The 15,587-nt window shown below is 36.0% G+C and overlaps 2 protein-coding genes across 2 annotated transcripts in view; one reads left to right on the plus strand and one right to left on the minus strand.

The window, feature by feature from the left end:
- LOC116173489 (triple functional domain protein-like) overlaps positions 1 to 13,936 on the minus strand; it is a gene marked incomplete at its 3' end in the record, with an annotated part of 132,446 nt that extends 118,510 nt beyond the window's left edge. The window contains 1 exon segment of the mRNA XM_031490987.1: positions 13,875 to 13,936.
- LOC116174598 lies at positions 5,132 to 10,315 on the plus strand. Its single transcript, XM_031492538.1, has one exon. The coding sequence runs from the start codon at positions 5,132 to 5,134 to the stop codon at positions 10,313 to 10,315; it is 5,184 nt and encodes a 1,727-aa protein (XP_031348398.1).
- Positions 13,937 to 15,587: the final 1,651 nt, after the last annotated feature.

The raw sequence follows: 15,587 nt of genomic DNA on the forward strand, positions 1-15,587 counted from the left end.
ATATTTTAGATATTTTTATGTAGAATCCAGTGCCGTAATCAACAAATGTTTTAATAACCGTTTCTGAGATTTAACCCAATAAAGAAAAGAATGCAAAAAATGACGTAAGATATACAGGGTGTTGCATTTAAAAAAATACCAACTTTGGATCAACTCTCAAAAACGGTGGTCCAAACATTTTTTACTGGATTCTGCGTAAAAATGGCTAAAATACTCAGTTTTTACCATTACATGGGTAGTAAGATATAACATCCCAAAAAACTCTTCGTTTTCACCCGCTAACCCAGAAACAAACGTAGCTACAAACAATTATTTTAAGCATAATTACCACCTTTATATTTTCAACGTCAAACCCCTAATTTTAAGATGTGGAAGACTGTACAAAAAATAATCCGGACTGAAATATTGAAAAGTTTCTAGATAAAAGTTTAAATTGAACGACATTAGGAGTTTTATATGTTATTTCACTTGAAAAACAACCCTTCAAAATTTGGGAATTGCTTTGTAATAGCGATGTTTCCCAAAAATTAAGTCAAACGAGAAGCAGTTACGTTTTTTTATATTTTGTAGTGCCTTTATTTATAGCGAAAGTTTCATAAGTTTTTTAAAATCACTTTTCAATCCCCTTCTCAACCTCGGATGACGTTATTTATTGATTTGTATCATTTAAATCCCTTAAAGTCGATTTTTACACAATTTCAGTTATGTCATTAAAGCAAACCAAAGTTGCCCTTATTTCGCACAATAGAAATCATGCAAATTTTCGGAAAATATACCAATAACTTCGTAAACAACGACCTGCGAAAGCCGGCCGTGTAACATAAAACGAGATAAAGCACGGAGAGAGGAAAAAAGGTCGCCCTGTCACGCATTAATCTAAATCTGAAAACTTTGAAGGGGAAAAGATCCGCAAAAAAATTATATAGGTGTACAATTTTCCCGTCGGTTTTTCCAATTTCGATAACGTCAGATTTTAAGCCGAATTAATTTGGTTTGACGTGCGGATGTACAAAAAACCAGTACCGACCTTTTTAAATGTAAGATTTTTATTACAACGAGACGCCAAAGAGCAGAGAATCCAAAAAAAAGCTCGAATACGACAGTAAAATGATAATGCCAGTAAGCGGCATAAAAATAAATTTAGGTGGCATAATAATAAAACAATTTTTTTATGTATCTACCTATACTGTATGTAAATTGGGTTATTTTTCAATGTGCCCCTTTTGTTTCAGGGTGGCAATGGTCTGATGGCTAATGCAAGATACATGTTGAATATTTAACATGTTATTGTCAAGAATTTTTTTAATCAATAAATACCGAAGCTACGTTTCGTAAAAATGAAAGATGTAAGTTACGGTGGGTGGAATTTAATAATATGAATTCCTAAGGTATTTGTTTTATTTAACATTAAAAAGAGATAAACCGATGGCACTGACAAATATACTTTGTCACTACTTTAATTTTACGCTAGATGACGATGCTGTGCTGCACTAATCTCTTCATCCTTTAGCCCTCCCTGAACTTAGACGTGTACGTTCTTTTAAATTTAATCCTCAACACTACCGAAACCCCATAGAAAACACGAAATACTTACTCAAGCAACATCCTCTACCACAATGAATTGTTGAAGAAAAATTGATACAAAGCGGCAAAGCGCAAAAGGAAAAGGGTCAAGACAATTCACCCTAAAATTCCTGGATCATTCATCCATTGGGTATGCAATTAATCACCAACTCAGACGTGGATTCAGCAATCTCGAAAACATGGTCATCCGAGTAGGGCAATGGAAATAATCATCTTGTCCTCAAAACTGCAGAATATTCTTTCAGGGAATGTATTACTTGGGGCTGGAATAATCACTTAAAAATTCTCACCACAAAGTTCACAATAAAAATGAGGGCTTCACTTCCTGAATGTTCGTCCTATTAAAAAGTCATGTTAAATGAATGTGTCATTAAAAAATTCCCTCGCTGGTTCTCAGAACAGCCCTCCAAAGAATCGCCCAACAAAAATTCGATTCGAGCAAAATTCACCTACAAAAAATTGGCTCTAAAGTAAGTTAACTACTGAAAATTCGCCTATGAAATCCTGGAAATGTTTCCTTCCGAAATAATAGCTCTCAGAAAATTCGGCCTAGAATCGTAGAATTAGTCCCCGAAATCTTCGCATCCACCGAAAGGTCATGTGAGGTGAATTTCTCACTGAAAAATTCAATCTGGAGAATCCAGAGCTATTCGCCGTCCAAAATCGCTTAAGCCTTTGGAAAATCTGATCCAGGTAAGGTCACTATGGATATTTTTTTGTTCAAAATGTCCGTGTCGGGAATAATCGCTCCTACTACTATCAACTTCTTTCAAACTTGCAAGGACTCTAGAAACGTTCGACCTCCAACACATTAAGAAAAATTCACGTCGAGCAAAATTTGCTCCATGTAAGTTCTCTTGAATATTGCAGTAATACGTAGGGGTAAGTTAAAATTGCAGTCGCTTATCGACTGCCAAGTACTGCGGGCGTTGTTATTACGAAAAAAAACAATTAAAATGATTTATTTTTAATTTTTTCTTTACGCCCAAATAATAATGTCCCCTTTTTTTGTAAAAGATCGCCACATAGACAACCTGTTACCAGTAACTAACGAAGCATTTTTTTAGTAATTGGTCAATAGAAGTCGTTGTGCATCCTTGTCTGTATGTCTGCTTACATACGTACTCTTACCAAACATTCAATTGGGATTTTAATTGCCAAAAATACCGCATTCATATAACAGACCTAGGGCGGAGACCACCGATCGTAAAAAAGAAATATTTTATTTGTAAATTTGACTCCATAGTCTAAAAAGAACAATTTTCTCAAACAAATGAAGAGTTACATAGACAATGATGGCGTATAATTAAACAAATCGACTGTAGCAACAAAAATTAGCACATGTTTAACGCGAGAACTTTTTTTAGAAGTCGAAAAACTGGCTTTTAAATAAAAGTCATATAAAAACATCCGACAAGGATAAATTACACATAATTAAGCTTACGCGAACGCGGGGTAGTTTCGCGTACACCCACAATATTTCTGGGCAACAGGTGAATTTGATCTAATAAATGTTTGCTAAACAGAGGGTCCTAAAATCGATACGATAGGGGCGCGAAAGGGATAAAAAAAAATCTGCACAGACTTTTCGGAGCGGATCAATAAAACTGCATGTCGTACATCACTCGGTCGCACACTTAAAAACATTCTTTTCGATTGTTGCAAACGACAAAAGGGGTCCACGCTGTGGATGACACGTGAAACGGCCATTGTCCTGTTTTAAAAGGAGAGGAAAATTGAATTCTGTCAAATACATCATCGGATAAGGGTTTGTTAATCGTATTAGTTCAAAGATAATGATGTTACAGTCGTATTCTCAACAGTGCGAAATGATCAAATTTTGAATATACATAAATTGGAAAGTGTGAAGAGCGAATGGGTATAATAAAATAACATTGAAAACATAAATTTGAAACACATTGCATTTATCCCCTATTTATTCTGTATATGCCTCAATATATTCGCTCGAAAGCAATACTATAGTCGTTATTGCTTTCGTGACGTTCTTTTATACATTAAACGGTAACGAGCGATCCTTTTTAGCGCATTTCCACAAAAATAAAAGAAACGCGCTATTGTGACCACTTTGTCCGTCCGCCCGTCCGTCCGTCCGCCCGCTCGTTTTGCGACGCTACTAGTTCTTTATCTTAAGAGCTATTGTTCTACTTTTTTTGCTATTTGGTTCGTTATGGCGTCAAGGCTTGCACCAAGGATGGATTTTTTTCTGCGTTTATTGCTAAAAAAATTATTGTAAAAAAACCAACAAACCAATTTTTACATGTTCCATAATTTTACACTTTTGCCGTTTATTAACCATCCTAGAGATCATTTATAATTTTGTATTGTTGTCTGCCGTCTGTCTGTTGGTCTGTCCGTCTGTTCCTTTGCCTGTCTGTCTCTCTATCTGTCCGTATGAACGATAACTTTGTTTAGAAATGTTCGATCGCTTTTACATCTCCGTTAGTTATGAACTGAATTGCATGAAATTCAATATGGCCATAGCCTTAGCCATATAATACGCAATGCCAAAAGTTGAATCGAATCGATTCAAAATTCACAGTGCCCTTTTCGCATCTCGACCATTTATAAACCGAATTGCAAACTTTTTTTCTTATAAAAGTATTTGAATGAAATTTGATACATAGGCACTTGGAATAAAGGAAAATTCAAACGAAAAAATTTGGTTTTGCGCATGCGCAGTGCCAACTTTTTTATTTATGGAAGAATTTAAATGAAATTTGATACATAGGCGTTTGGAATAAAGGAAAATCTAGCGCCAGTTTAAAAATTTTATTTTGCCCATGCGCAGTGCCAACTTTTTATATCTATGGAAGCATTTAAGTGAATTTTGATACTTTGGCGCTTGGTGTTCAAATTTAGTTAAATTTCAAATTAAAGTTAAGTGGGAGAAGTAACGCATTCCCCTTCCTTGCTATCCTTACCAGGAGATCACTTTTGGTTTCGTTGAGGCGCGTAACGCGAGCGATCCTTATAACGTCGATTTAAAATTGCGATTCTACAACGCAAGTGCTTAGAAACCCAGAAAAAGGTGTTTACCGCAGGGAGCTCCCGAAGAAAAGGAAGTCGAATACCAAACAGTAAGTGACAATTCCTTATGTTTCCTTTACACCTTTTGAACATATTGGTAGCAGAGCGTGGTTTGAAAATTCATTAGATATTTTGTCGAGAAACGGATTGGGTTTTTTCTTTTTGTAAAAAGAATATTTTCATAAAAGGTACCTACTATTTTGTTGATAACCGACTAACGATTGATTTGATTAGTAGATTTTTATTAAATTGATTATTTTGCCAGAAAAGAAATTATTTATGTTCAGATTGAGAAAACGTGAACAATTTTACTATATTTCTTTTAGATAGGGTTTGTTTATCATTAATTGGTTTTTGCAGCTCTGGTATTGATTGATTTATTAATTTACAACTTATTGATACCATATTACCGACATAGAGTATTACCGCATACCATCACCAAAGATTATATTCGTGGGTTATTATTTGTGATATCTTGCTACATTTAAGTAAATAAGAAATGTCTGCGCCTAGTGGGGAAGATAAGGCTGCATTTATCAAACTTACAGGTTATAAAGAACGCTTGTGGCGTAAACTACAAGATTGCTATGAGTTGACCAGGGATTTACCACAAAAATTAGCGCAATTTAAAGTAAGGGTTGACCAATTACATAAAGTACGCGACGATTTTGCAGAGATTTTGGATAGATTATTTATGTTGTCCAAAAAGCACAACGAATTTGCCACAGATGTCGTACAGTTAGAGTCAAATTTTGATAGCATTTATTATGAAATTTTAGCACATGCTAGTCAATATAGTAAACCGGTCAACGAATCACCATCAACATCTTCCGGTCCGTCACCTGTAAAGAAGGAATTATCTTTACGCGATATTAATTTCACGAAGTTTGACGGATCTCCAGAAAAATTTCCCGCATTCCGAGCAATGTTTGATGCTATGGTACATAATACATCTTATTCCGATATAGAAAAATTTACCATATTGATAAATCATTTAGAAAATTCGGCACTAAAGCTGGCGCAAACTGTACGCTTTTCGCCAGAAAATTATTTGGTGATTTACAATCAAATGATAAAACGATACACCAATAAGCGTATTATTGCAAATCATTACTTAAGAACGATTTTTAATTTGAAACCTTTACGTAACAATTCATACGAAAGTTTGTCTGAGTTGTGCGAATTATTACAAACAAACGTAACGGCTCTACGAGGTATGCAGATACCTAATTTAGACGATTATATATTTGTCCAATTATCTTTACAATTATTAGATAGTAAATCTAAGGAAGAATTCGAAAAAAAATATCTAGATACAGACTTTCCCACATTTAAAAATTTTATTGAGTTCTTGAGAAGCAAGTGTTCAGTGTCACAATTAGTAGGGTCAAGTTTAAACGTAGATAATACGAACGCAAATACATATAACGTTGATTACAAGATCAATAATAAAAGTTTGTACAAGAAGAAACTTACTTTGGTTTCTCAGCAAGGGAGGTGCTCGAATGAAAATAAAATATCCCCACAACCTTGCATTTTTTGCTCACAAAGCGATCATGGTAAGCTGACGAAGTGTACGAAGTTTATTTCTTTACCAATAAAAGAGCGCCATGCCTTTGTCAAAGACAAAAATTTGTGTTACGCTTGCTTATATCCCCATAGAATAGCACAATGTAGGATGAGGATAAAATGCAGTCAATGTGGCAGTTCTCGTCATAATAGTTTGTTACATGATGAGGAATTTTCTAATAAAGGGAATAGTTTAGAGGTATCTGATTCTAAAAGAGAAGTAGTTTCAAATTCAGTAGCATTATCATGCACCATGGAACAATCCTATGACACTTTATTGGGTACTGCTAGAGCAGCTATAAAAAGTAGAACAGGTGAATGGTTGCCTTGTCGACTGGTGTTGGACACCGGGTCACAATCTAATCTTATTACCATGTCCTTATCCAATCGATTAGGTTTAAAACGTAAACGAAGCCTATACGAAATAACGGGAATTGGGAATGGTGACTTAATTAAACCTCGTGGACAGGTCAATTGTGAGATAAGATCCATTTATAACTCTGAATTTATTTTTAATTTTGAGGCAACAATATTGTCACGTATAACTTCAAATTTACCAAATTTAAATTTATCTGATGATATTAAAAAGGAATTTGATTGTGTAAAGCTAGCGGATCCTGACTTTAATATTTCATCTCCTATAGATATACTGTTAGGAATCCAATCAGTTCTAGACTTAACGCCAGCAGAGCCCTCAATTATAAGAGGTACTCCCAGTGCTTATTTAACATCATTAGGTTGGGTAATAGTAGGTAACGTGCAAAAAAATGCATCAATCTCAAAATTGGTGTCACATACTAAAATGGACAAAGAACCGACAATTAACGAAATTTTGCGAGCATTTTGGGAATCTGAAGAAATAGGTCTACCTAAAGTCGTTTCACCTGAAGACCAATTTTGTGAGTCTCATTTTCAAACGCATACTAAACGAAACGATAAAGGTCAGTATATTGTACGTTTTCCATTTCGTAATGAAGGTCCCGAATTAAGCAGTAATAGGGAACTTGCTCTTAATAGATTCTACAAATTAGAATCTCGTTTTAAAAAAGATAAAAATTATTTTTGCCTTTATTCTGATAACATAAAAGATTATATTGAACAAGGCCACTTAGTTCCTAGTGCTAAGAGGTCTTCATATATCATGACTCATCATGGGGTCTTGAAACGTAACGAGGACGATGTTAAAATTAGGGTGGTTTTTAATCCTACAGAGCGAGATACACAGGGTAGTTCTCTGAACGATTGCCTATTGGCGGGGCCTAAATTACACCAAGAAATTTCCGCAGTTATAACGAGATTTAGACTTAGACCGGTAGCTGTAACCTGTGATATTCGTCAGATGTTTAGGTGCATTATTGTACATCCCGATGATAGGAAATATTTTCATATATTCTGGCGATCTAATCCTAACGAACCCATAAGGGAATGGGAGCATACAAGAGTGATATTTGGAGCTACATCATCGCCTTTTCTTGCAAATCGTACTATACAAAAACTTGTGGAAGATGAAGGCAGATATTACCCCAAAGCGGCACTAGCTTTATCTCATCAAACGTTCGTTGATGATATTCTCACGGGGGCTACGAGCAAAACGGAAGCGCTCGAGTTAAAACGTCAGCTTATAAGTCTATTAAAAGCTGGGGGTTTCGAATTGGGTAAATGGTCATCATCAGATCAGGGTATTATACAAAATTTAGAAGGGTCTTTAGAATTACCGATGGGGACCATACAATCAGCTGTAAAAGTCTTAGGAATGTTTTGGGAAACAAAAAAGGATGTTTTTCAGTATAAAATACAAGGCATAAACGAACCTGCAACGAAACGGGGTTTATTATCTAGGGTGGCACGAACGTACGATATTAACGGGTATTTGAGTCCTTTTACATTTTTGCTAAAGTCCTTAATACAACGATTATGGTTATTAAAATTAGAATGGGATGATCCCTTACCCAACGATATTATGGGGAAGTGGACAGCTATTAAATCTGAATTACACCTAATTGAGAGTTTAGCTATACCTAGATGCATTTATAAAACGGAGATTTCCTGTGCTACTTTAATAGGATTCTCGGACGCTAGTAATTTAGGGATGGCCGCAGTTTTATACTTAAGAATAAAAGCAAATGGTTTCTATTTAGTTAATTTGGTGTCTGCTAAGACTAAGGTGGCTCCATTAAAATCTTGGACGATTCCGAGACTGGAACTAGGTGCTGCGTGTCTACTGTCCAAACTATTAATTACCACAATAGAGGCTTGTAAACCGCTTATCAGCTTAACGGATTCTATTTGTTTAGTAGATTCCACTACAGTATTGGGTTGGATAAACACGCCTCCATATAAATTAAAAACCTTCATTTCAAATAGAGTGGTGCAAATTCAAGACAATGCACCTACTGCTCGTTGGAGGTATGTACCCAGTGAACTGAACCCTGCTGATCCGGCTAGTCGGGGTCTTACTCCAGCAGAATTGATATCTTGTGAACTGTGGTGGAAAGGGCCAAGTTTTCTTTTTGAAGAGGAAAGGCAATGGAATTTCAAATATAAGTTGCCAGTTCCATTAGCGGAAATTAAAGACATATCGGAAACATTATTAATAACGAAAATTGATTATAGTCCCTTTAACAAAATTTTGGATAAATTCTCGTCTCTTTTAAAGGTTCAACGTATTTTTGGATATGTCATTAGATTTTGTAAAAATTGGATAGAAAAAAGGCGTAATATATCTAAAACAAATTGGTTAGTTGGTCCCCTTAAGGCATCCGAGTATCAAAACGGCTTACTTCTAGCAATACGCATAACGCAAGTCACATATTTGTCTAACGAAATAGATTTAATAAAACGGGGTTTGGCGTGTACTAAGAAAGTAAGATTGCTTTCTCCCTTCCTTTCTGAAGAGGGTTATTTAATGGTGGGGGGGCGTTTGAGGCATTCTCAACTTTCCGTACGACAAAAGCATCCATACCTGATTCCAAGCGATAGTAGGCTGGCGACATTAATCTGTGATCACTTTCATATTTGGTCTGGTCACGGAGGGCCACGATTAGTACATTCTTTGATTATTCGCCACTTCTGGATTCCAAGCTTGAGAGTATTAATACGAAAGCGAATTTTTCGATGTTTAACATGCTACCGTTTTGCTGCGGAACCAATTCAGCCACCGATGGGGGATCTTCCTGCATATCGTTTGGATCCAGGGAGATGTTTTTCTCACACAGGGCTAGATTATGCAGGACCATTTGAGGTAAAAATTTCTAAATTAAGAAACGAACGATATCAAAAATGTTACATTGCGTTATTTATATGTATGGTTTCAAGAGCTATACATTTAGAAATTGTGACTTCTTTAACTACCGAGGCTTGTTTGTCAGCTCTAGACCGATTTACTGCTAGGCGAGGCCTTCCAGGTCATTTATATAGTGACCAGGGCTCTAACTTTAGGGGTGCAGCAAGAGAAATTTCCGAACTTACAAAATTTTTTGATGAATCAAATACTGAAATTTCTCATTATTTGTCCTCTCGTAACATTACATGGAAACATAATCCACCTTATGCACCTCATATGGGCGGATTGTGGGAAGCGGGTGTTAAATCATTTAAATATCACCTCAAACGCATAGTAGGTAACGCTAGGTTACACTTAGAGCAATTTTTGACTACCGTTGCCCGTATAGAGGCAATTTTAAATTCTAGACCGTTCTGTAACTTATCTTCCTCGCCAGATGACGACTTAGATCCTTTAACACCAGGTCATTTCTTGATTGGTGGACCATTATTGGCTCGCGTTGAAGTAAATATCACAAATATTCCCCAAAATCGTTTATCACAGTGGCAACTATCACAGCAATTGGTACAATCTTTTTGGAAACGTTGGTCTAATGAGTATATACAATCACTTCAGAAAAGACCAAAGTGGACCCAATCTTCTCCACAAATAAAAGAAGGAGATTTGGTATTATGGTATCATCCGGACGCTCCACCTACTCATTGGCCTATTGGCAGAATTATCAAATTAATATTTGGAGCGGACGGAATTGCTAGAGTTGCAAAGATTCGAACTTCTACGGGTGAAATTCAACGCCCTTTAAATAAGGTGGCGATTTTGCCACCACCTTAGAAATATATAGTTTTTTTTTTTTTTTTCTTTCTTTATTAAAATTACAGAATTAATTTATGTGTAACAAATCAATCGTTCCAGTCGGAATTTTTTTTTTTTTTTCATTAATTAACGCTTCAAATTTTTTTTGTTTAATATTTGTTTTGGCAAATATGTCATTTGGGTGGGGGGTATGTTCAAATTTAGTTAAATTTCAAATTAAAGTTAAGTGGGAGAAGTAACGCATTCCCCTTCCTTGCTATCCTTACCAGGAGATCACTTTTGGTTTCGTTGAGGCGCGTAACGCGAGCGATCCTTATAACGTCGATTTAAAATTGCGATTCTACAACGCAAGTGCTTAGAAACCCAGAAAAAGGTGTTTACCGCAGGGAGCTCCCGAAGAAAAGGAAGTCGAATACCAAACAGTAAGTGACAATTCCTTATGTTTCCTTTACACCTTTTGAACACTTGGAACAAAGAAAAATCTAACATTAGTTTCAAAATTTAGGTTTGCGCATGCGCAGTGTAACGAAGCACCCGGAATTTCTCCATTTAGAGTGCCGTTTACAAAGACCACCCTGTATGTAACGATTGGTTTGGGCTTCGTTACGCAAAAAGACCGCGATATTTTTGTAACCACCGAAGGAAGTTGTCCTCCCGAAGATGAGGGACAATTAATATTCTTTGGTTTCAGCGCCGTTAATTATTTATAAGATGTTTTAGATTCCCATAATAAGTAAAATCAAGGATAGAACGAGTTCAGATTGAGTTGTTTACAAGTTTTGCAGTCCCGTCCGTATCCCTGCATCTTGCGATAAGAGTGTTAAAGCGATAGCGCCGTTTGCGAAGAAAAAGTCCAAGGGAGCTAGTTACAGATGGGAGTGATGAGTACTTAGGTTTGATTACGCTTAATTAGGTAAGCGCTGTTAATTAATGCCATGTTAATGGGCAGTAGTAAACCTTGTCAGAAACCGTCGAGAGAGGTGTCCACAGAGGCGCTCTAATTTTTCTAGTTGTTTGCAAGTTGTCCCAGATTTTTAAGATAATCACAGAAGCCGCAATTAATTAAAAACCGAATTATTTTCTACATCGCTCGGTGCGAGCACTGCGAGGCTTTGGAAATTCCATGTTCCACTTCTACCAAAATTGGTTTCCTTTAAAAGGAAAACGCTCAATTTGGGAGGGATCTTTTCTGCTTCATACTTTCGAGTTGTAAGTACGCCTTTTGATTTTTCTAATTTGCGAAACCTTATCATTCCGAATCCACCGAAACCCTTTTGCTTTACCGTTTTACCGTTTGAGCGACCGTAAGTCAAATCGTTGTCCTTTCCTTTTCACGACCGTTTTGAGTTTCCCTTTTTGCACTACCGTAACTTTTGCTACCGTTCCGCTAAGCTTCATTACCGCCTTACGCTTACCGTATTTTCTATCGATAGTGTTATCACCGTTTGGCTGAATTTATTACCACCGTTGATTACAAAGGTAAGCGCTTAATTTTCATTTACGTTGATTAAGGGGGGGAAGTATATTCTGTTCTCCTTGCTTTTCCGCTTTTCTTTCCCCTAGACACCGCTAATTGATTTGTGCTTTATTGCTTTATTCCCTTTAGGAAATTTACCGTCCGGGCCGTCGGCCATATTTTGTTTTAGGTAAGCCGGAAGTGACCGCCGCCATTTTGTGGTGGACTCTTACCGATCCCTGGTGTATTCGGTTCTCCACTAGAGGATACCCGGAGGCTTTCCACCCCATCCGAAGAGACCGCCCCTTTTTCCAAGACTTCGGGGGAGCAGAGAGAAGTCTTGGTGGCGCCCGAGTGACCGACCGACCGACCGCCTACTGTACGATATTTGAATTGTACAATTATACTATTGTTCGACAATTAAATCAACCTGAATTAATTAATTAATTAATTGCACGAGCTAAGGGGGAAGTTCGTCGCAGCAGTTCCAACTTTCTTATTTAGAAAAGCATTGAAATGAAATTCTTCTTATAAACTGAAATTGAAATAGCATGTCAAAAATGGATTGCTCATGTGAAACGCTATCTTTCATATTTGTGGGCGGATTTTTACGATTTTAACAGAAGTTGCATCTTACAAATGGGAAATGAATGCAAGTGGAAATGCGCTTTATGTAAATCGTTTACGATTACTTTTTAACTTGTTAAATTCTGCCACAGAAATTTAACATTTGTCTCTGTTAACGACATAAACAAACCAAGTACGACAACGTTTAGTTTGTTCTTGGTGTGAAACATATTGTCTTCTATTATTTGAGTCCGGTCCTTATTCAAAATCTTTTTTTTTCTATATCTCGGAAATTATTCATTAAGACAAGGGATGCTGTGAGATAGTGGAGGAGATTGGAGGGAGTGGTTGGAAAATACAGACTCGAATAAAGGAATTAAGGAGCAGATAAGCTGATTGAGTTTTGCAAAGAAAATAATTTAGATTGTTACGAACACATGGTTCGACAACTCTAAAAGAAAACGCTACACCTGGAAAGCACCAGGAGATCTATTTACGAAATATAGATTTCATATTGGTAAAGTAGACATAAGGCAAAACGTTTGCGGGTTACCAGGAGATCATATATTCCTAGACCACATTCTCTTAGCCGCAGAATTAAAAACCGAAAAGGGGTGAGGAAAGCTGCTGATAATGGAAAATTGAATTTGGAAAAGTTGAAAGAATTGAACAAGGATGAAATAGGATGTCAAATGGAAAGAGAAATAAAAGCGTGGGACGGAACACCAAGGAATGAAGAAAGTGTGGAGAAACATTGGGAGAGGATAAAGGAAGATGTAATAAAAATGGCAAAGAGTGCATCGGATTCAGCAAGAAAGAATAAAGAAACCTTGGATAACAACAAAAATGATAAAGAAGATGGAGAAAAGGAGGAAAGCTAAACATTTGAGGACAGACGAAGGAAAAAGATTGTACAGAAAACTTAAGACTGAACTAAGCATAGAAACGACTAAGGCAAGAACCGCACGGTTTGAAAAGGAATGTAGGGTAATCGAAGAACTGAAGAAATTAGGCAAACGTGGGTTTTTTATTTAAATGTAATTGAAATGGACTGTAATTAAAATTAGCTTTTGCTTCTCTGTTTTTGTTTACACACTTATTATTCAAAAATATTGTTTTTTTAATCTAGCACTAGTACAGATTGCACTTAAACAAGTATTAAGTAGAATTGGAAAGGATAAATGTATGTTAAAGATCATAAAGCGTAGTAAAATAAACTGGATTGGACATGTACTAAGAAAGAACTGTTTGTTGAAGGAAATAATCGAGAGAACTGTTCAGGGAGAAAAGAAAAGAGGAAGAAGAACAAGGAAATTGGTTGACGACCTGCAGGAGGGAGAAGAAAGGCGGAGAAGGAAGGAAGAGACTAATTATTTTTATGAAATTTTCTGTCAGCAAAAGGTCCATACGCTAATTTTGGCTTAGACATGTCAATGTCTGTGAGTGTGTCTTTTATGTAACTGCATCTTTTACAACACATCCACGACTCACGAGTATGTAATATTCTACATTATAAGCATAAAATAAAAAAAAAAAAAATAATCATAAACATACCTTAATCGAATGACTCCATTTAAACAATAAAATGTATAAATTTCTTCTAACGCTCTCTGAGAACTGAAAAAAAAATAAATTGATTAGTTTTCCGAATATTTTGTTGAATACGGGAAGAAGACGCGCGCCCTTATAATCGAATGAAAATAATGTTTCATGTTTCAATCAAAAATTGTTAGTGCACGCAATGTACGCGCATCACGTGCGTTTCTCTTAGGTGTAACTGATCAAATCTCGTATCTTATAAATAATGTTAGCACGTAGCGGGATAGCACTACTTATTGGAATATAAATTTTGTCTTCTGCATCTTTAGATCAATCCTGTCGTTGATATTTCGCCCACGTCGCCGTAAAGGTTGTACTTTCAGCGAAACCTCGCAAATAAACAAAAATGTACACCTAAAGAAAAAGTTCGGGTACTGACAATGCCGCCAGACTATTTTTATTTTATTTATAATCCCGTCACATTGTATTTTTAGCAGGAAAGTTTTGGGGTAATTTTAATGTTGCCTATTCTGTTTGTATTTGGGATGCTGAACCCGAACATTTCGTGACGCAACAATAAAAAAATCGCCAAAATTTCGATATTCATCCATCTTCAGGAATTAAAAGAAAAATATTTTCACAAGTACATTGTATTGTATTGTACAAAAAATAGCTTAGACTTTGAAAAAAGGTGGAATTCGCGCGATAAGTTTTGCACGATGGTCGCGGTTGCGGAGACATCACAAATTTCAGATCCTAATAAAAGTTCAGTTTTCAGTAATTTTAAAGATAGTGTCAAAATTGCATAATGAAGTGACCAAACATTAAATTACAACTGTAATTGAAAAAAACCTATGGTTTTAAGTGCACTTTTATTATTATTTGGTATCATTGTAAAAAGAATCTCAAGCTCTTTAAGAATATTGCAGAAAAAAGTAATCGTTCTATTCAAAAAAAAATATTTTAGTTTCTGTTTCTTTTTGTTTTTTTTTTACACTTTTTTCCTATCTCCAATAATATAAGAAATATCAATCACACTGTATATTTATAAAAGTCTTCAAATTACCATTTTGATATCCGTCTGTGCTGTTTAAATCTAATAAATACAAATGCACTAAATATCCTTAGTACACAAATGTACCCCGAAGTTGCGGTGTTTCTAACCATATCGCACTCCGCCTAGCAGGTATTAACTACAATTGAATTTGGAACAGTTCGATGTGTCCCTCGACTGCAGAGACAGGGTTGAGTAATTCCATTGAGATACACTAACTCGATTTGCATCTTACAGAAACGCCAACTGTTGATTTTAATATCTTTTGTAAACGTTAATTTGGGGAATTTCCCCAAGGGACCGCAAGGCGTTGCATTAGTATCGATTCTGAGGTTGTTTGGGGCGCTTTACTAATTACCCTTGTCCCTGTACTATCTTTAACTTGTTGTCATAATGGATGCACTCAAAATGTAATTAACATTATGCATCGGAAGCTTTAATTCAAAAGCAGCAACAAACGCAGGCGCCGTTTTTTGCTAATCATGTAAAAGATAAAGGTTGGCTTAGTATTCGCGTTGAGCTTTAATTAAACAATCGAAAATGTGTTGCATGTTATGCATAATTCAATTTTTAGATCTGTTGTCATTTCAAAAAGAGATTATTTTCTATGCTACCTGAGCTATAGTCGGAGAAGAGAAGAATATGGGAGTGCAGGATAATAAGATCAGGGAATT

The sequence above is a fragment of the Photinus pyralis genome, unplaced genomic scaffold, assembly GCF_008802855.1.
Source record: "Photinus pyralis isolate 1611_PpyrPB1 unplaced genomic scaffold, Ppyr1.3 Ppyr1.4_LG6, whole genome shotgun sequence".
NCBI lineage: Eukaryota > Metazoa > Arthropoda > Insecta > Coleoptera > Lampyridae > Photinus > Photinus pyralis.